Consider the following 22,288-nt stretch of genomic DNA (forward strand, 5'->3'; position numbering starts at 1 on the left):
ACCAACCCTGTCATTCCTTTTAATTCAATTCTTTTTAAATAAATGATGTAATTCTTCCTAGGAATGACAGAAAGTGTGATTCCGACCTCTGATGCCAGAAGAGGATAATCCTGCCTGGAGGGGGCGAAAGATGGTACTATAGTTAGTACTTTATTACTCCTTTATCTCTCAGAGATAGCCATGTTAGTCTGTATCTTCACAAAGTGAAAAATCAGTCATGTATCACTTCAGAGATTAAGAAAATAATTCATTAGGTGATGAGCTTTCATGGGACAGACCCACTTCTTCAGATCTGAACAAAAAGCAGTCAAGTAGCACTTTAAAGACTAGCAAAATAGTTTATTAGGTGAGCTTTCATGGGACAGACCCACTTCTTCAGACCATAGCCATCTGAAGAAGTGGGTCTGTCCCATGAAAGCTCACTTAATAAACTATTTTGCTAGTCTTTAAAGTGCTACTTGACTGCTTTTTGTTTTGATAGTGTATAGACTAGCACGGCTTACTCTCTGTTACTATTCTTCAGATCTCGAAATTCTGATTCCCAAGTCTGAAGAAGTAGGTCTGTCCCACAAAAGTTCATCACCTAATGAATTATTATGTTAGTCTTTAAGTGCTACACGATGCTTTTTTGTTTTCTTTAGAAAGTGAAGTTCATTAACATTATGTATAGAGCAGTCCTACAGCACCCACTTCCACAGATTGGAGGGTCTTACCCGTAAGAGCTCATTACATAATCAATAAATGTGTTAGTCTTTAAGATGTTAACAGGACTGCTTGTGAAGCTACAGACTAACATGGCTACCCCACAGTCTATTACATATAGCGGTATTCAATAAACTACAATTTGTCAGTGGCTGCAACAGAACTTCCTTATTTTTGAATAACAACATTTGTTTTGTCTTAAGTGACTCTAGCCGCACTGACTAAGCAAAAATCCAACAGAAGCTTTTGCTCCCTCTCATACCTCCTGCAGTTTGATCTCATCTGGCTGAAGAATATTCAGGACACCGCTGCTCCTGATCTCTGGAAGATCCTGCCACAAGTTAAACCTGGAGGTGGGGTTCCTGAGCAAGCTGATTTGGGGAAGGGTCCTGTTTTCTGCAGTATTTGTGGATTCTGCCTCTGATGAAGTCTCCTCACTGGCTGAGCACTCCTCAGGATCTGTCTGTGAATCCTGCAGCCGCCTGGTTTCAATCTCCTGACGTGTAGATTTATCTCGATATTCCTGATACAAGAGTCCTAGAAACCAACATGATGATTAGAGGGGTATTATTGAACAAAATATGGAAACAAATATGGATTTATTTTGGAATGAATATTTTACATTAGTTCATTGAAGGAAAGAGGTAGAAAACATCCATTCCAGAGTGAAAGAAAAAAAAACTTGTTGATTTTCCAGTCTCATGCAAAAGTGGAAAGAATAAAATTACATAACTGTAGAAATACATGCAGAATCCAATTAATTCATTATCAGTTTCTATAGATGAAAACTGAACTGTCTCATTTCTCAGTGGAGTTTTCAGAAAGGTCTGTAAGAAAAGGCTCCTTCTCGTGCCTTTGTACAATGCTACTGTATTACTAAGGATCTATACATCTGCTAGGGAGGTGGCAGTCTATAAATCTGTTTTACTTTAAGGGTCCAGTCTAATCCCCATTAAACCAAGGACGTGCGCTTCATTGATTTTAGTGAGGACAGAAACAGGTCCTTAGAGAAGGAAGGTATTCAGGTCATTAAAGCACTGGATAAACCAGGTATCAGGAGACCTGGGTTCTGTTCTTGGCTTTGCTACTAACTTCCTGGGTGAATTTGAGCATACCACTTAATCTCCCTGTTCTCTGTAAAACTTCACAGAAGTGTAATGAGAATAAATTATTTAATGTTTGTGAGATGCTTGAATACTACTGTGACAAATGCCATAGAAAAATAAATAAGACTGCAACCATTTTGTTCAGGTCACCAGTCTTACAAGTCACCTCACTATATTTAAACTACGACATGTCTGACAATAGTGGGTGCTTACAATTTACATTTCTGATCTTACAACTAGGAAAAAAAATTCTTCAGACAATATTTTTAGACTTATTTATTTAATTCAATGCATCTGGTAATCTACTATCTCATCCTCAGTTTTATGCACATTTAAGGGTGAGTTGTATTTAGTGTTCAGAACAGGCAATCGGAGACAAGGTTTCTGAGTTTTATTCTCAGGTATGTCTCCACTTATGGGAAGATCTTCCAGGGTTTGATACAGCACACCAAGTGGGGATGCAGTAAATCAAATTGTCATGGCACCGCTTTCAACCCCCGTACTCCTGGAAGTTGTGAAGTGTAAGGGAAGTTAACAGAAGAGTTTTTCCTGTTGACCACCCACTGTGTGGATGGCAGAAAAAAAACGATTACAGATTATAGACTCCAGCTATGCAATTCTTGTAGCTGAATTTGCATATCTAAAATTCTATTTTACCTCCTAATATGGATCTGGCCTTAGCTATACCAATCACTGGGTTTTGCCACAAGGAATATCTACCAGAACAGGAAGAACTTAATGGAGAAAACTGAACTAAACATCCTCAACTGAATGAAATAATATCAGTTACATTTAAAACTATTCCGAGCCATAAAAAATGCATAAATGTATTTGGTCTTATCATTTATATGTTCTGAGTGCATTCAAGTTCCAAATGACTTTCACAAAATTTCTTCAGAATGTGAGGTAGTAGGAATTCCACTGAAATAGGCAAAACTACTTTCTGATTTTTAAGGTCTACCTCTTACAAAAAATAAAATTAAAAAAAAAATCTTTCACCTCGCAAGTTTTTAAGATCTAGTACTTCTCATAAGGCTGCTGCTAGTTGTCCCCCTACCCCTTTACAGTCATATCTGGTGCAACCCAGAGAACCAGCTGCTTGGAATGACTGAATTTGACAACACAGGGGCGCCCACTAGCCTCCTGTTAGTCTTCCACATCATTTACTTAAATCTCCCTTGGTTTATATTGAATCTTAGAAGTGTTGTTATCATTAAACGAACAAGGATGCAGGTGTCAGCCACTGTATGAGTATTTGATCCTGTTTTATTGAATAAGGGTTAAAATCTATCTGGTAAAATATATAAATTATATTGTATCTCACAAACAGTTTTCGTATATAACCATGTAAAAGAAAGGCCAGGAGTTTGTGTACCAGGTATTTCAAATTTTTTGAACCTCAGTACCAATTAGTGTTGAACCTAAATCCCTAGACATACAAAAGTTAGGACAGGAAAACTGTGTGCCTAAGAAACACATTACCACATTCTGTGAGTTTATCTGGTAAGCTGTTCTTTCTGGAAAGATATGCAAGATTGGATTAAAATAGCAATAGGATTAGCTGTACCTTGGAAACCATATACTTTTCTGTTAGCTTCCTACACTATAAATGTAGAAGAGAGACTTCCTTGACGTTTATCACAATGCTACTTATATAATTCTCAATCTACTATGCTTGCATGGTTTCATATATGTTGTTACCTATTAATTGTCAATAGTTTGCTCACCCCTACCACAGGGCATGTAATGGCATATACAAAACATTTAAAGCTTGTGATGGAAACCCTCCTGAATCAGCACTGACTTGACTGAGACTCTTCATGTAGTTAAATTTCAGCATTTGCTGAAATGCGCTGCTGCACTGGTGCCCAGAATGCTCACTGACGTATAGGATCAAGCCTTAGAAGACCAGGGAAGGATGGGAAATATCAGTATCTGGAACACAGTGTTTTTATATAAACCCATTTTTGCACAGTATCTTTCCACAGTAGAGGAGGCACATGGAAAGAAGTAAGGAAGTTGTGCTGATGGGTCTTGTCCTGAAAGTTATGGGCAAGGAAACCCATTTTGGTTTTGTTTTGTGGAAGTGCAACTTATTGTTTAAAAAATACTTAGAAGCAAATCCCTTTAATAAGGGTCTATCACAGACAAACCCTAGATAATGAAATACTTATTTTGTTAACAGAATCCCTATATGAGCCCTTTCATTAGATCTGCCAAAGAGAAAGACAATATCCCTTTCTCGAGGCGCCTTCAGTCCAAAAGCTGAGGCCAAGTAAGAAAGAAATAGACTTGGATGACCATAAGTAAGTTGTTAGAGGGTGACGCAGAGCTTTTTCCTAATAAGTCTGTAACATCACAATAAACTTAGAAGTGTCAGCTTAGGTAAGACTGCCAAGAAATACATTTAAAGAAGGATGTGAAGGTAGAGGGAAGCACTGCAATGGAGAGGATGTTCCAGACAAAGAGAATATGACAACATGAAGATGATGGAGAGGAGAAAGGTGGATGAGTAGGAAGGCAGACTTGGGAAGGGTGTTGCTGGTACGAATGGGAAGCATTAATTTGATATGGAAGGTGAGGGGAGCAGCAGGTGGAGACAGAGTTTATCTGCAGTGCTTTGGAACAGACTGAAGGGAAGCAAAATGAAGATCAGGAATGTCAAGCAGGAGGCAATGGTAGTTAAAGCAAAATATGATTATGGCATGGAGACATATTTTAGACACAAGGAATGGAAGGAACTGATTTTTAGAAGATGTTGAAAAGATAAATTATGATCTGAATATGGGAATAAAGATTACACTGAAGATGTGTATTTCTTGTTACAACATTTTTATTAAGCAATGGCTGTCTGGGTATTAGCTGGTTTGAACGATGCAAATCTTAGAGTTGGAGTATGGAAGCACAGAACTATTGTTACATTAATGTAAATAGCTAAAGTAGTGTTTTACATTACTATTCATAGGTTTTATATATTGTCATTTTCAACCCTTCTCTGCTTTTATATTGCTTTTTTTAGCCATTTGTACTACAAACTGAAAATCGTACATGATGACAGAATTAAATTGTATCAACGCACACACATAAGGGGGATGAATGAAGGGTACTGTGGCAGACCACAGGCAGCATGCTACAAGAGTCGGGTGGAAGGCAAGTATACAGGGAGCTATGTCCATGACTTTTTGCTCCCCACTTAGGCTCACAGAGCATAGCCCAGAAGCCAAGGCAGGCAGCTGAGGCTGGTTAAGAATCAGTCTGCAGCAGAAAAAGCTAATCAGACACCTGCTGCCAGTTAAGGTTTCCTGGCTTACTATAAAGGCTTCCCCCAGGAAGTGAGCAAAGGGAAAAGAGATATAGAAGGAGGCAGGAGAAGAAGCTGGAGGACTGAAGTTTTGAAAGTGAGATTTGGCTCAGACAGGTACAAGGGAAAAGTGCAAAGGGAAGTGGTAGGAGAAGTGGCTCAGAGAGAGGCTGCTGTGTTTGGGACAGGAGGAAAAACCCCATCAGCTGCCTCACATCTAGGGTCCCTGGGCCAGAACCCAGAGTAGTGGGTGGACCTGGGCTTCCCCTACCCTTCCCTGGGAGAGCTGCCCTAGTGGAAGGACAGGGGCATCAGAACCTTCTGAACGCATCTTGCTCCTGCTCTTAGGACTCTATTATGATGAGAGGGGCTCAGTAAATGGAGATCCTTGCCTCTGGTAAGACCCAAGTCAGTGGAAGGGGTATGGTGTGTCTCTGAGGCTCATGACAAAATCCACCAAGAAGAGCAGAACTGCTCAGGCAGTGTTTCCTAAATGGTGTTCTGTGGAACCCTGTGGTTCAATGAAGTGGGAAAAAAGGATTCTGCAGTCACGGGTCGGCAACCTGTGGCTCTTTAAGGAATCATTTGTGGCTCCAGACACTACTGCTGCTGACTCACGGCAGTCATAACTGATGAGAGTTGTAACCCCAGGCACAGCTATATAGATGGCATAGCAGTCAGAATTGGTCAAACAGAAGAAAAGACAGGAGCAAACTGAAAAATCTGAAACTAGCTTAGTAACTGTGAACAGTCACTTGAGTGTTTAGTTATTATACCCCTGAAGCAAGGAGAGAAAACTCCAATGCTAAAAACACAAATTCCAGACTACAAACACAAGATGTGGAAAAAGTCATACCCAAGAGATGATGTACATCCAGCTAGAGGCACACTGGGTAACAAATACATGAAAAAGGCCACATTTTGCATCTGTTTGTTGCACCAAAGCAGTCTGGGAGTTGACTTCTATTAGAGAGAATTAAGAGCCATTTTTTCAAGGCTCTATTGCCAGTGAGGACACAGAACCTCCCTGGAGAGTGACACTGAATAGTCATAACAAGATACTTGACAAGGGATTGACAATCACATTTAATCCTTCCTAGGGCTGAAAACACTCACAGCTCCAAGTAGTCATGGATGTATTCATAATCACAAACCAGTTCATCAAAGAAACAGTTACAAAAAACAAAGCTATGCATTCTAGTGTATATAATCAAAGGTTTACAAACCAACACCCTTCTCAGCCATAGTGTGTCAGTCATGATGGGTTAAGTGAGAAAAGCGGAAAAACTCAGAAGAATGTTTGGTGATATTGGGCTTTTGAAGGGAGATCTGGTACAAATAAATGTGGGGCAATGCTGAACGATATTGTGCACGCACTCCTCGTAGGATTTTTATCCATTACTTCATGAAGTGGAAAATTGGCATACACTAATTGAGAAAATCTCTGAGCAACAGCACGGTGCGCCACAATGGTACCACTTATAAAGAAAAATGTGAATATATATGTATCTTAAAGAACTTAATAAAGCAGTTCCAACTCTGGATGGCTTTCTCCTGAAAATGAAAGGAGGTACAATATTCTCAAAGCTTAATGCCTCAAGTGGATTCTGGCAATTTGCTTTAGTCAAAGAAAATGCTAAACTGCCTACATTTATCATACCCTTTGGGAAATTTTGTTTTCAAAGATTCCTTTTGGGATTATCAGTGCACTTGAATTTTTCCAAAGAAAAATGACAGAACCATTAATGAACACAAATGGAATTGCAGGTTTCAAAAACACAACAAAACCTTTAGTGACGTCCTATGCCTAGGCAGTCAGTCTAAACTGAAGCTGACCCAGGAAAAATGCATTTTCTGTATATCCTAAATCAAGTTTCGGGGATGAAGAAAGATGGACTCAATCTTAGCCCAGAGAAAGTAAAAACAATTCAAGAATTGAATGGACCAACCAATGTACCAGAATTGAGATGTACACTAGGGATAGTAAATTATATTGGTTGATATTAGAAGACTTTTCTACAGTGACAAAATCACTGAATGGATTGTGAAAGTTTCACACACCTTGCCTATGGGGACCAAATGAAGAAATTGCCTTCAAAAAGGTAAAAAATTTGCCTCAACAGCACCAGTTCTCAAGTACTACGACAAGCACAAACACACAGAGCAGTGCAAATGCAAGTAGCTATGGCATTGCAGGTGCACTGTTACAACAAGGCTCAGAGTGGGCACCAGATAAATTTTGCTCATGCACTCTGACAGAATCTGAACAATGATATGCACAGACTGAAAAGCAATCATATAGGAACTTTTGCAGCTATCTGCATGGACCGGATTCATTTACCATGATAACAGACCAACAGTGGCTTATCAATGGACCAACCACCACTGAGATGCCAGTGTCTATGTTAAGATAGATATAAGTTAAATCAAAGACTAAAAATGTTTCTGGGTAGCAGTAGATACGAGTGTGATGCTGGGATCCATACTAAACAAACCATAAAGTCAAAGATGATATGAAAGTGTATGTGGATGCTGTGGACACATACAAACAAATGTCAAAAAGAGACTATTCCTGCTACAGATATCAACCTCAACAGACACACAACTTTAGGAAGTTCTAAGTTATATCAGGGGCAACTGACACAAGTATCTAAAGGAAACTAAGGAGGTGATGCAAGATCTACCTTGTGGATCATGGGCAATTTAGCAAATCACATAGACTCATGAATGAAGCAATTGCATGATCACTCCAAACAAAATGAGAGGAGAAATTCTAAGCCTCACCCATCAAAATTAATTAAATGCCACGAACAGGCCAGTGTGGTGGCCCAGCATCAGCAAAGAAATAAAGTATCAAGATATGAACATTTTAGAACTTATAAACAAACACAAAAATCTTAAATAACACCACCACCATCAGGCAGACCTTGGAAGAGAGTAGCTGTAGATTTACGCAAATTCAGAGGACACCACTACCTAGCCATCATGGATTGTTTTTTCAGTTATACAGAAATAAGAAACTTCAAAGGCAGTGTGACACTGTAATAAATCTACTGTATATTTGAGAGAGTTTGTCCATCGGTCTGTCCAAGAGCTCCTCCTAAATGATAAGAGCTAGGAGGACCATTAAAGTTTGTACACAGCTTCCTCTTACAACTTAGAGTGAGTTAAGGGTTTGGTTGTGTCAGGAGAACACGATATGGCTGGAATGGGATCGCTTCTCATAAAAGCATACAGAAAAGAGACAAGCACCAGGCAGGTGACAGGAGCTAGCAGGCTGCACCCTCCTTCCACCCCCCCCACCACCTCCCGGTTTGGGACTGCCTCAGCCCTGAGCCTCCAAATCCCCAGGCACCTGTTAAAGAGGGCACAGATGGCTGCAGCTCTCCTTCCCCACCAATTCATACAGGGACATTGCTGGTTGTTCCCCTTCGTCGGGGAGCTAGGGGAAAGTGCATAGTTTACTGAATTTTTCATTCTGGCTGGCAGGGTACAGATGAACCTGGACTCTCAGCTGGGGGACATGTGCCTGCTGGAGCTGCAGTGGTGGCCATGGAGACATGCTTCAGCTTCTGTGAGAGATGTCTGAAACAGTCTTCGAGGACAGCCTGCATACTGAACCCCCTCATCCACAGCACTACTGCAGAGCAATGATTAAATGAAGCACATATATTTTCATTCTATTTTCCAAAAATCAAAAATTAATAGAGTTAAGGACCCAATCAACACAAGGTAAATCTTCTAGTACTTTAAATCAGCAGGACCAACAGCCAGCATGGTTCCCAGGGCAAGGTTGGAGGGAGGCCTGGCTCTGCACCCTAGAAGGGGTGGTGCCAAAGGTAGAAGGGGCATGGACAAGAACAGTAGGGGCAGGGCCACTGGCAGTCAGCCCTTAACTCTGCCCACACTGTGGCGCTGGCCTTCCCCCTACAGCTATGTGCATATGGAGCAGCGCTGCCCAGGCACTTCAAAGGGACCTGAAGCTCCAGCCTCCACCACTGCCAAAGTAGCAGTGGTGGCCAGAGCTCCAGGCCCCTTTGAAACACTGGGCCAGTGGGTGACTGCTCCCTGTGCCTCCAGGTCAGCCAGCCTGCTTTAAATAGTAGGAATGTAAAATGTAAAGGGGCAGATGTAATGTAATGCTAAACTATTCTGGCATTAGGTGGCACTGTGCATAAAATACTTGATTTAAAATGACCCTCAGCCATATCTGGTAGAGCTTTAAAGGCTCTTATAATGAATGCAGCTGGTGTGCATAATCAAGCTCTACGACCAGTCCATAGCTGGTACAGAACATGATAAGCACTGCAATTCCTTGGCACATTCACCCCACAGCACATACTGAGCACAGTGAGGCAGGAGAAGGAATAAGAGACAATGGCTATGTCTACACTTGCCCCCTTCTTCGAAGGGGGCATGATAATCAGAGTGATGCTTGGCTTAACAGGGAAATCCTTAGTCAGCTTAAATTCAAAAAGGATGCATACAAGAAATGGAAACGTGGACAGTTGACTAAGGAGAGTATAAACATACGGCTGGAGAATACCGGGCAGTAATCAGGAAAGTGAAAGCACAATTAGAACTGCAGCTGGCAAGGGATGTGAAGAGTAACAAGAAGGGTTTCTACAGGCATGTGAACAATAAACAGGTTATCAGAGAAGGTGTGGGGCCATTACTGGATGAGGAAGGCAACCTAGTGACAGATGATGCAGGAAAAGCTGAAGTACTCAATGCTTTTTTTGCCTCAGTCTTCACGGACAAAGTCAATTTCCCCATGACGGTCCTAGATGATGCAGTATGGGAAGGTGGAGGGCAGCCATCTGTGGGGAAGGAACAAGTTCTGAGCTATCTAGAAAAACTAGATGTGCTCAAGTCCATGGGTCTGGATTTAATGCACCCCAGGGTACTGAGGGAATTGGCACAGGTCATTGCTGAACCTTTGGCCATTATCCTTGAAGACTTTTGGAGATCGGGGGAGATACCGGATGACTGGAAGAAGGCAAACATAGTGCCCATCTTTAAAAAAGGAAAGAAGGACAATCCAGGGAACTATAGACCCATCAGCCTTACCTCAATCCCTGAGAAAATAATGGAGGGAATCCTCAAGGAATCCATTTTGAAGCACTTGGAAGAGGGGAAAGTGATCAAAAGTAGCCAACATGGATTCACCAGGGGCAAGTCCTGCCTGAACAATCTGATTAGCTTCTATGATGAGGTAACAAGCTCTGTGGACATGGGGAAGTCAGTGGATGCGATATACCTTGACTTCAGCAAGGCTTCTGATACGGTCTCCCACAACATTCTTGTCCATAAGTTAAGGAAATACGGATTGGATCCTTGCACTATAAGATGGATAGAAAGCTGGCTTGATGGTTGGGCCCAACGGGTAGTGGTCAATGGCTCAATATCTGGATGGCGGTCTGTTTCAGGCAGAGTGCTGCAAGGCTCGGTTCTGGGGCCAGTGTTATTCAACATCTTTATTAATGACCTGGATGAGGGACTGGGTTGCACCCTCAGCAAGTTTGCAGATGACACAAAACTAGGGGGAGAGGTAGATACGTTGGAGGGTAGAGAGAGAATCCAGAGGGACCTGGATAAATTGGAGGACTGGGCCAAAATAAATCTGATGCGGTTCAATAAGGAGAAGTGTAGAGTCCTGCACCTGGGGCGGAAGAATCCCAAACATTGTTACAGGCTGGGGACCAACTGGCTCAGCAGCAGTACAGTGGAAAGGGACCTAGGGGTTATGGTGGATGAAAGTCTGGATATGAGTAAACAGTGTGCCCTTGTAGCCAAGAAAGCTAATGGCATACTAGGGTGCATTAGGAGGAGAATTTCGAGCAGATCTAGAGAAGTAGTTATTCCTCTTTATTTGGCACTGGTGAGGCCACATCTGGAATATCGTGTCCAGTTTTTGGCCCCCCAGTGTAAAAAGGATGTGGATTTGCTGGAGCAGGTTCAGCAACAGGCAACAAAAATGATTAAGGGTCTGGAGCACAAGACCTACGAGGATAGGCTGAGGGATTTGGGCTTGTTTAGTTTACAGAAGAGAACACTTAGAGGTGATTTAATAGCAGCCTTCAACTTCCTGAAGGGGAGCTCTAAAAAGGAGGGTGAGAAACTGTTCTCAGTGGTGTCAGATGGCAGAACAAGGAGTAATGGTCAGAAGTTGAAGAGGGAAAGGTGTAGGTTAGATATTAGGAAAAACTACTTCACCAGGCGGGTGGTAAAGCATTGGAATGCATTGCCTAGAGAGGTGGTGGATTCTCCATCCCTTGAGGTTTTTAAGTCCCGGCTGGACAAGGTCCTGGCTGGGATGACTTAGTAGGGGTTGATCCTACTTGAAGCAGGGGGCTGGACTAGATGACCTCCTGATGTCCCTTCCAGCCCTATGATTCTGTGATTCTGTGAAGATTACTAATGAAGTGCTGCAATGCATATGCAGCACTTCATTAGGCAAATTCTCCCCCGTGGCAACTTTGAAGTGCCAGCATGCTGTGTAGGCAAATTCTCCCCAGCACTATTTCGAAGTGCCTTTACTCCCCAAAATTTTGACACTTTGAAGTTGCCACAGGGGAGAATCTGCCAAATGAAATGCTGCATATGCAATGCAGCACTTCGTTAGTGATCTCCCATCACCTTGATTACCATGACCCCTTCAAAGAAGGGGGCAAGTGTAGACTCAGCCAATATGACCCAAGCCCATGAGGGTCCAGTTGTTTTCAGACTCAGCCTGAACCCAAGCTTAGCAGTCAGGTCTAGATCAGACTGCAAGGTTCTACAACAGGGGATTATTCTCAAAGACTCAGCTCATAATATCTCTTTCCACTTATTACTGCTTCCTTTCCTCCTTGACCACAATGCTGTCAATTTAACTTGTGTTATTTATTTAATTTAGACTGTAAACTCCCATGGACAAGGAACTCATCCTCTTCTATGCCTATAAAAGAAAAAGCCCACTAATGGGAATATAGGAATAATCCTACTGCAGCTGACCCTTGTACATTGTTGTATTACTGATGCCAATCTTTCTCTAAAGAGCACTACATGGGTGTAGGCAAATACATTACACAGTGTGCACAGATTTTTAGTTTTCTGGGAGCAGGATTTCTGGTAGCAATGTAGGAAGGATGGTTCACTGGCTAAAGCACTGGACTGGACTTTGGGAATCCCACTGGGTTCATGGCTCAGCCACAGACTCCCTGTAGTACCCTGCACACATAACTTAATCTACCCTGTGCCTCAGTTCCCCACCTGTAAAAATGTAAGACTACTTTTACTCCACAGAGGTGTGGTGAAAATAAAATCAATTAATGATTGTGATCCTCAGATACTAAGGGGATGAGGGCCTTGTAAGTATTTAGATAGACATCTAGCAATTTGGTTGTTTTGGTGGCTCTGGTTGTTCTTGCATCTTTATCAAGCCTTTCATTAACACACTGCCACTAAATTAAGACTATAATAGCACATCTGCCTTGGGAAATTAATAGGAACGCAGCAGGAAGGAGACAACAGATCAGATAGCATGTAGGTAAATTTAAAATTGTTCACTGCATTCCTAAATTATGCCTAAAATTTAGCTGTTTTGTTAGATAATTATCTAACTTCTTCTGGCATCTAGCTTACTCAAGCCTTCCATTTCTTCCATGGTCCAAGCTTCCCATAGCATACGCCAAAGCTCAGCCTCTCCTCATCAATAATACTACACCTAACTGCAGACTTCTGCTCCTGGTAAATGTCCTCACTGGTCCAAGCCTCTCCACTCTCAACTGTAGGTTTTTGCTTGCATCAGAATCTCTAGCTAATTTAGAATCATAGAGCTGGAAGGGACCTCAGGAAACACCTAGTCCTAATTTCCTATTATAGCCCTTTACAAGCTTCTCTCCTCTCCCTCCTTTGGATGTCCTGGAGCACTTCTTCCAGGCTGCCTGGGTTGTTTAACATAATCTTGAGCATCACTATTTGAACATTATGCTGAATTCCCACATAACAAAGCTTTGTTAAAGTGGAGCTAAAGCGGCTGCTGCTGTCTAGTAGAGCCACCATCTCTTTTCATGCCTCTGAAACATGGAATTCCAAAACTCAAAACATTAGCAAACTAGGAAATGCTCAGTTACACTTGCCACCATGTATTTCTTTAAAAAAAAAAAAAAGCCCAAACCCTGTCCCTCCACCAACTCTGAGAAAACTAGTTAGTTAGCACTCCCCACACAAGAAACCAACAATCTTAACTCTGCCCTACATAGACACCACAAGAAAATCAGAATGCACCTTTATCCTTTCATACATACATCACCAGTACAGACTTGTGTCAAATGGAATATGACAATAAGACTGATTTGTATAAACACACAAGTTTTTCAATGAGGCTTGTAGATTTCCATTGGCCTGGCAATATTAATCTTTTTATTTGGGTGAATTTTAGACAAGATGTTAAATTAAGCTTTATAAATGAACTTAGCTATGTAGCCTTAACTGTAGTGAAGCTATCAGCTACTCCATAATTAAAGACAAAAAATGACTTATGAAACCAGTTAGAACTAAGTGACAACAGTTAAATTATCTACCACACAATTTACAAAACTCAAGCAACTAAAGACAAGGAGATCAACAGCTAAATACACTATATATTTTACGCTGACCACATATATTATTCTTCAAATACAAATACGTGCATTTTATCAAAACCTAACAACCTTAACTCTTACCTCTGGAGTTTTGCATTATGCTCTATGTATTTTCGTTAGCTACATTTCAGGAACTATAACCTTATAAAGAGATGGAGATACATACATTCATTGTTTCTCATCTAACAATTGACAATCTAATGCTCTGATAATATTTGAGTTTTTTCAGAATAAAGTTGTATGTGCTGGGCAAGAGGTCGGATAGTGATTCCTTAATATAATGTGCGTTTATTTAAAATGCCGAGCAAATATAAAAGTCCAAGTCTCCAAATTATTCATTCAGCTAAAAATATATGCCAGGGTGGCCAAGTTTGCTGACCCTCTGAGCACCATACAACAATCTTCAAAAGTGCAAGAGGTGGGCACACCTGTTGGGCCTTGAGCCCTGCAGTGGAGGAGTGGGGTTAAGAGAGTCTGCTCTGTAGGGAGGGGGTGGTCTTGGAACTTCAGCCCTGCAGGATGCACCTGTCTGGACTTGGGATTCAAGCCTGTGGCACCAGCTGGGCGTGTGTGTGTGTGTCTCAGCATTTCAGACCCAACACTCAAAATGTACACATTGCAGGTTTGGAGACCCACCACCTGCAGGAGATCCATCTCCCAGCTAGGCAGAAGCCAGAGGTGACACTGGGAGGGAGGGCATATAGCCTCCCCAGATTTTTGTCAGAATTTGATGGTCCCACTTGGTCACATGGCTGGAACCCCTCCCTGCACAGCAGCCTCTGGAGTTGGGAAGGAGTACTGGCAAACAGCAGAGAGCTGCAGAGACAGCCACTCAGGTCAAAGGCGGAGCATAGTAGGGGGCATGGGCAAAATGTCGGAGGAGGCAAGACTTTAAATTTGTGTTTCTCCCATCAGGCACTAGTTGCCTCTGTTAGAACCCCCAGCCCCACTACCTTGCTGCAGGGCAGAAGCCCCAAGCTGCATGAGACTGTGTGAGCCACATTTTAACTATAAAACCAGCATAAGGCTTACACACCGTGGCTTGTACACTCTGCATGTATGCAATCTTGTATTTGCCTTCCTCCTTCTGTCCACACCAGTGTTCACTCTTGTTTTTATGCCCATGTGCAGAATGACATCTGTTCTGGGCACCAACATGAAAGCGATGTATCACATAACAAGTCATTCTGCACATGTACAGTGGGGGTAGGGCCAAGGATTCAGATGTGGGCTGTGTCCGAGGCTGAGGCTGAAGGATTTGGGGTATAGGATTACCCAGGGAGAGAGGATTAACCCCTGTCCTCCAGCTAAGGCAGCTCCAAGCTTGGCTGGGCAGAGGGCCAGGGAATGAGTGCCTCCTCTCCAGCCATTGCAGTTTGACTCTGGAACTGGCAGAGAGGGCTCCCCTTTCCCAGCCATGGCAGAGGGCTCCCTCTCCTTCCAGCTGCAGAAGCTCCAGGGCTTGGGGAGAGGCATCTGTGCAGGGTTTAGTAGGTAGTGTGCAGGACTTAAAAGGATGTTACATGGCCATACAGTTCAGAGGGAACGTAGGTCCATACTCCACCTGCGTTGCATTTGCTCCCTAACCAGGCCCCAATCCTGCAAATGGAGTGGACGCACACAAAAACATTGTGGTTTCACGTAGGGTGCAACGATCAGTCGACATGAATCAGATTAGAGGTTCAGATCTTTCGTTTATAACCTCTTTAAGGCAGGGACTGTCTCTCTTTCTGTACGTTTGTTCAGCCCCAGCAGAAAGAGGTGCTGACTCTGACTGGTGCCTCTGGGTGCTACTGTAAGCCAAATACTAAATTCAATAGGAAAGCATATGCATAATAATATTTAACAGGTATATGCATTCTATCTGAAGTTCAATGTGTATGTACATAACTTTTGATGTTATTTTCAAAAGGGTTTTTATGTTAAATTTTATTTTGAGACTTGTTGAAAGAACAGTACTTATTAGGTTTATTATAAGAGCAGCTATGTTGGAATTCTGGTCCAATCTCCCATCCCCAGCATGCCCTGGAGGAGACAGGAACCTCCCACTGCTTCCTGTAGAGAGGAGCAGCTAGATTGCCTTAACTGCAAGCGTTTGCTTTTAGATAGTTTTGGCCTGCAGCTATCTTTTGATTGCTTTTATTATTATTTTTCCCCCTTTCTGATGTCTGTGGCGTAGCCAGGATGGAAAGAAAAGCACACTAGATCAGCAATGGATGGAGCATCTGGAAAATGAGGGGAGGGGGAAATACCCCGTTTAGTTTTTAAAAAGGTAACAGAGGTTTTGTTTTTTCATATTTTGTTTTCATGATTGTCTGTTTCAGTGTATCCCAAAGTGCGGTCTGTGGCCCAGTACTGGTCCTTGGAAGATATACAAATTATCGTGCACAATCCTATTAATTTCGTACATTTCATATTTTCCCACATAATTAGGATAATAATAAGTTAGGCACTTAAGTATTTTATATCCAGAGTTATATTATGATGTACTATTATTATTGTGAATAAATAAAACAGTGAAAATTTATTCATTTTTTTATATGCATTTATATTTTTGGGTTGCAAAAAAAGGTACTGCAAAAAACTGGGTACCAACTATATAAAGTTTGGGAAACCCTGGTCTATTTATTTGTGTACACTGATCCCTCACTATATGAGCACAATTGGTTCCCAACCTTCTGCTCACAGGCGAAAACTCATAAGAGGGATACTAAAATACATGTAAAATTCTCTGGATCTCATTCTCCTAACTTGGGGAAGAAGTGACAGCAGGTGGCGCTACTTTTGAAAGGTAAGTGAACCTGGGGTTTGGGGGGAGTGGGTTGGGGAGGGTTAAAGGCTGGAGGCAGTTTGGGGCCATGAGCGGCAGGGAGGGTTAAAATCTGTTGGTGGGTTGGGTCCATGGGGGTGGTGTGGGCGGATGGGCGAGCGGGTTCAGGCTGCTGCAGGTTAGGTCCATGGAGCAGGTGCGGGGGTTAAGTCTGTGGCAGTTTGGGGTCTGGGGGCCGGCAGGGCTGGGGATAAGGCTGCGGCAGTTTAGGTGCACGGGGCTGGCAGCGGGGTTTAGGCTGTGGTGCTTTAGGTCTGCGGGGCTGGCTGGGGGTCAGGCTTCCATGCTTTGGGACCACAGTGGTCAGGCTGCCACGGTTTGGGGCCGCAGGGCCGGCAGGCAGGTGGTTCAGGCTGATGCCATTTGGGGCTGTGGGGCCGGTGGGGAGGGTTAGGCTGTGGGGCCAGCAGGGGGGTTAGGCTGCCGCGGTTTGGTGCCACAGGGCTGGCAGGGCAGTCAGGCTGTGAGGCTGGTGGGGGCGGGGCCAGGCTGCCGCAGTTTGGGGCTGCAGGGCTGGCGGGGGACAGGCTGCAGGTCCGACAGTGGGGTCTGGCTGCCGCGGTTTGAGGCTGCGGCGCTCACGGGGGGACAGGCTGCAGGTCCAACAGCAGGGTCTGGCTGCCGCGGTTTGGGGCCACGGGCCAGCAGGGAGGTCAGGCTGAAGCGGGTTGGGGCTGTGGGGCTGGCGGGGGGGTCAGACTACAGGGGGTTGGAGCCACAGGGAGTGGGGTAAAGCTCATATTATCGGGGGAGTTCACTCATCTAGTGAACTAAGGTAGGTATGTGTGTCCCTCATTTAAATGACTACTTGGAAGTACTCATTTAACAAGGGATGAGTGTAGTCTATTTAAATGCTTTATTGGGTAGATGCTGTTTCTTGCTCTTCCTTCACAGCACCTAGCATAGCAGAGTGCTGATAAGGTCCCATGTTTTTCTTGTATCAGAAATGATTGATAATCATATACTATGTTGGGAACCAGTGATGATCTGAATTGATAGTTGATAAGGAGCTCTCTCTTCTGAGGAGGTTTTTTCACATCTTAGAACAGTATCTTTACTTAGCAGAGAGTGGTACCTGACTGCTATTAAGATGGGTAGTTTATGCTCTTCAATTATTGCTACAGGCAATCTTAAGAGCTAAGGGAGTTCCACCAATTTCACACCAAGGAGCTAACATCCAGGAAAATCTGGAATGTATGGTATCCTTACCTGTTATGAATTCTGAACGAAGAATAAAAGGCCAGAAAAGAAACTACCTGAACCACTTCTTACAAATTTCAGGGCAAATTTAGTTCTAAGGGGTTTTATATAAGTGTTTAAACTATTTTCTCTCTCATTTATATTCAGTGTCTTCACTCATCAGAACTGCGTGAGCAGTCTTCACATTCTAGAAACTTGGGAACATTACCTGGGTTAACAGGGACAGTAATTCTGACAGAGAGCACAATGCCTTGGGCAGCCCATAAATGTATGTACACAAGAACCATGGCCCTTACCTATTTGTTCAATGAGGGTTTTCCATGAGTCAGTTGACATGGGGTGGATCATTTGCAGAGCCTCAGGGAGAGCAGCTGGACACTGTGAGAGCACAGGGCTTTCATCAGGGGTAAGCATTGGTCCAACCCTAGAAGGGGATTCTCTTTGGGAGAGAAATATACAGTCAGGCATTGTCAATGAAGTTGTCCTCCACCCCAGCATTTGACACACCCAGCTTCCAAATACCTCAGAGGAGTCTCGCACCAGCAGCAGTGCCTGTTGGAAACCAAGGAGTGGGTGGGCGCAGCCCGCCCATGACTAAAAGGCCCCGGTCAAGAGGGGGAAGCCACTAAAGACACATGGCCCTAAATGCTTCTGGGGGGACAACTAAAAAGAAAACAGGGACAGGAGTAGAGGTTAAAGGGTCAAAACGAGGGAACCAGAAGGGGATACAAGCAGAGAACCCTGGAAAATGCCCACTGCTCCTCAAAGGTGTCAAGGGAGCCAGTGGACGCTGCCCAGAGGAACTCCACAGGGATTCATAAATGGATTGCAGAACGGAAATAGGCCCCACAGTCGCTAGTCCCTCCCTCGCCCAGCCTCCTCTGCCTGGTGTTGTATATGGCCACCTTGGCCATGGCTAGGAGGAGGCTGACCAGGAGGTTCCGCGACTTAGTGGGGCCACGGATGGGGTGTGCAAGAATGAGAAGTTGTGGGGAGAAGTGCAGCCAGAACCTCAGCAGGAGGTTCTGGAGGAGCCAGAAGAGTGGCTGCAACCTGGCGCACTCAAGATAGATGTGTGCCAGCGTCTTCTTTGTGCCACTAAAGGAACAGGTGTCAGGGAGGGGAGTGAATCACACCAGGTAAATGCTTGTGCTCACCGCTCCATGGAGGATCCTCCAATTAATGTCCCCAGTGGGCCATGGGACTAGGGTGGAATACAGGCTGCCTACCGGGGCTCCCCACCCTCTGTTGGTGGTAGAAGGTCCTGCCACATGTGGACAGGGCAGGATGCAAGGGTGGGGAAATGGAGCGTGTGAAGCACAAATGTGTATAGATGACATCTTGGTGCAGTTTGGAAGGGGACCGGCTGCAAGGTGTGCAGCTGGCTGGGGCGATGTGGGGGAGATGGTCGGGGTGGCTTGCGGGGTCATGGGCCCATGGAGAGATCTGAAGGGCCAGGGGGTCAGAGGGGTGCGGGGTGCACCCTCTTGCAGGACATGGCTAAGGTAAACACAAGCAGCGGGAGGCAAAGCAGCCCTCACCTCCTCGAGTATGCGCTGGGGAGTATGGAGGGTGGAGAGCCCCACCAGCAGCAGTGGCCAGCAAGACATTCACACCCAGAGTCCCTAAATAGTATCTCAGAACTAACCTGTGATTCACATCCATAGGGCAGGCACATTCCTTTATTCCCCCCCCTCCCCTTTGTGTTCTAGGATGTGTCTCTGAGCACTGGGAGTGGAGGTTTTGCTCCTGCAAGGACAGCAATCACTTCCCGTGACTCCATCTGGATTCACTCACAAGGTCAGCCTCAGAGCACATGCATGTGTAAAACAAATGAATTTTGGCTGGAGTTCACACAGCTCAGGTTGAAAGGACAGGGGATAAATGCATTTCAATTCCACTGCATGGGGAGTGGGGTTTCTGGGAGTTATGACACACACTCTGATGTAGGAAGAGAGTTTGGAATCTAGGTTAGAGTTTGGAATCTAGATAGAGTTCAACCAGGGTTGGCACAAGGAGATGGGGAGGACTGAAAGGAGGAAGAAACAGAGATCTGTCTGGTTGTTGCAGGCGGTGTTGCAGGAAAAGGGAGGAAGTGTGAGGGAAATCAGTCCCAGCTGATACATGGCTACTGGGGGGAGAGAGAGTGTGTGTGATGGAGATCAGCTCCTGTTTACCGAGGGTGAAGGAACTAGAATAGAGATCAAGCCTGGTCAGTAAGGGGGTGGAGGAGGGTTGAAGTTCAGCCAGGTGGCGCAGCTGAAAAGGTGAGGGGAAGAAAGATCCACCCCAGCTGGTGCAGCATGCTTTCAGGGGTAGGGGTGGAAATGGAGAGGAGCCCCAGGCAAGGAAGGCAGCTGGGGTGGGGGAGTTGGACAGTAGTCCTCGATGGGGTGAGGGAGATTTGAATGGAGAACAACCATGGGATGCGGGGGGTGTCAGAGAGCAGCCCCAGGAAGGGAGGGTGATGAGATGAAAGTGGGGGTGTGTCACAGAACAGCTGGGGGCAGAGGGATGTGCGGGTGTTGGAGACCAGTCCTGGGATAGGGTGAGGCAATTTAAGGTGGAGACCAACCCTAGGCAGAAGAGGGTATGGGGGTGGAGAGGTCAGAGAGCACCTGGGGCTGGGTGGCAGGCAATTAGAGAGCAGCCCCAGGTAGGGTGAGGAGGTTTGAGTGGGAAGGGTCAGAGAGCAGCCTGGGTTTGGTGGCAGGATTTGCTGGGGTTGGGGAGCAGTCCCAAGTGAGGGGAGAAGGGGACAGAGAGCTGCCCCGAACTTGATGAGAGGATTGCGGGGTGGGGGTCAGGAAACAGCCCTGGAAGGGTGGTATTTGAGGGGGGTGTCATAGAGCAGCTCCAGGGGGGTTGGTTGGGGGTATTGTAGAGCAGCCCTGGATGTGTGGGGAAGGGGGTGTCAGAGCAGCCCTGGGGGGAGGTATTTGAGGGGTGGGTTGGAGAGCAGCCCCGGGAGGTTGGGGGTGTCGGATAGCCCCCCCAGGCGGGAGGTACAAGGGGTCGGAGGGCAGCCCCGGGGGGGCAGTATTGGGGGGGTTTGGAGGGCAGCCCCGGGGAGGGAGGGCGTGGGTGTGTGTGCGGGGGGGGCTTTGACGGCAGCCCCCGGCCCGCGCCCGCGGGACGGCGCGCTCTGGGTCAGGGGGGCAGCGGTGGGACGCAGCCGGCGCAGGGTCCGGCCCATTGGCAGGCGGCACGAGGTGAGCAGGACCGCGGCGGGGGCGCCCCCTCCCCTCCCCTCCCCTCCCCGGCTCGCCCCCGCCCCCGCCCCCCACCTGTCGGCCGGGCGGGCTCCGGCCGCGCTCTCCGCCGAGCCGTCGCGGTCCAGGGCGCAGGCGGCGCTGAGCGCCGCTGCCAGCAGCTCCATGCGAGGCTGAGCGAGCGGCGGCGAGTCCGGCTCCGAGCGGCTGCTGCCGAGCGACTCCGTAGGCGGCGCGGGGCTGGGGGAGGCCGGGCGGTTGCCACGGCAACCGGGGTAGGAAGGCAGCAGCCTGCGCGGGAGGGAGAGGGAGAGCGAGACCTGCAGCGGCCGCGTGCGCGGCGGAAACACCCCCGGCCCGAGCGCCCCCGGGACACCGACCGGCCCCTCAGCCCCGGCCCGGCGGGAGCCCCCAGGCCCGGGGAGCAGCCTGGAGAGCGTCCCGTCCCGTCCCGCCCCGCGGCCCCTCCCTGCCTACCGAGCCGCACTCCCAGGCTGTCCCTGCGCAGGCAGAGCCTCCCGCATTTGTGCCCCAGCCCAGGTGACAGAGCCCTGCGCACGTCACTCAGAGGGGTCCCCCCAAGAGATCCCTGCTCCCCACAAAATCTCCCCACTCCAGCAGCCCCACCGCCACGTTCCCCCAGAGGTCAGAGACCTGCCCCCCTGACTCCCCAGCCCACCGGGCATACAGAGGACCTCTCCCTTGCCCCTCTCACCCAGACCATAGGTCCTCCCCCTACACACACAGTTTGGGGCACAGAGCCCCTTCTCCTGCCTCATCTGCCCCGACTGCCCTGGAGCAGATTGAGCAGGGCAGGGGAATGTACCGGAGGGGACAGGTGGTTGTCTTGGATTACTGCCTGAATTTTGTGCACATTGTGAGTTTCTTCTACAGAAAGCAAATTCCGAGATGGAGGATAACTCAGGCTCAAAATATTTCTCTCCTCCAATAGCACATTACCTCACAGACCGAACAATTACTTTTCTCCCCGTTACACCTTTTCCACCATCTTCCAAGCCCTCCCATCTCTACCTAAGAATTGTCAGCTCTGTAGGGATGTATTGTTTGTGTCAATACTTTCAGCATTCTAAAATCTGTCTTCATTCAGGTAATCTTTATGCTACCGTCACGCCCTGCTGATCAGTCTAAAATCTTATGGACAGGCTGTGTGTCACTCAGCTACAACTTGCTAACTGGCAGCAGGGAAGACACAGAAAAAAGTCATTCATGTCACATTAAATCTGAGGCTTAATTTTCCCAGGTAAACCTTAACTTTCCCCTTTGCATGTATAAATATGGCTTTAGTTTTT

General features: G+C 46.0%; 1 protein-coding gene across 3 annotated transcripts in view; it reads right to left on the minus strand.

Moving 5' to 3' along the window:
• Positions 1-22,288, minus strand: part of NGEF (neuronal guanine nucleotide exchange factor) — a 100,791-nt gene that overhangs the window by 37,074 nt on the left and 41,429 nt on the right. For 2 of the 3 annotated variants that reach the window (XM_075004510.1, XM_075004512.1), the window contains 3 exons: positions 21,054-21,269; positions 18,063-18,205; positions 965-1,239 (listed from right to left, as the gene is read on the minus strand). In XM_075004510.1, the coding sequence (XP_074860611.1) occupies positions 965-1,239; positions 18,063-18,205; positions 21,054-21,269 (634 nt within the window). The remainder of the gene's footprint in view (positions 1-964; positions 1,240-18,062; positions 18,206-21,053; positions 21,270-22,288) is intronic. The other variant, XM_075004511.1, reaches the window with a different exon arrangement.

The sequence above is a fragment of the Carettochelys insculpta genome, chromosome 10 (assembly GCF_033958435.1).
Source record: "Carettochelys insculpta isolate YL-2023 chromosome 10, ASM3395843v1, whole genome shotgun sequence".
NCBI lineage: Eukaryota > Metazoa > Chordata > Testudines > Carettochelyidae > Carettochelys > Carettochelys insculpta.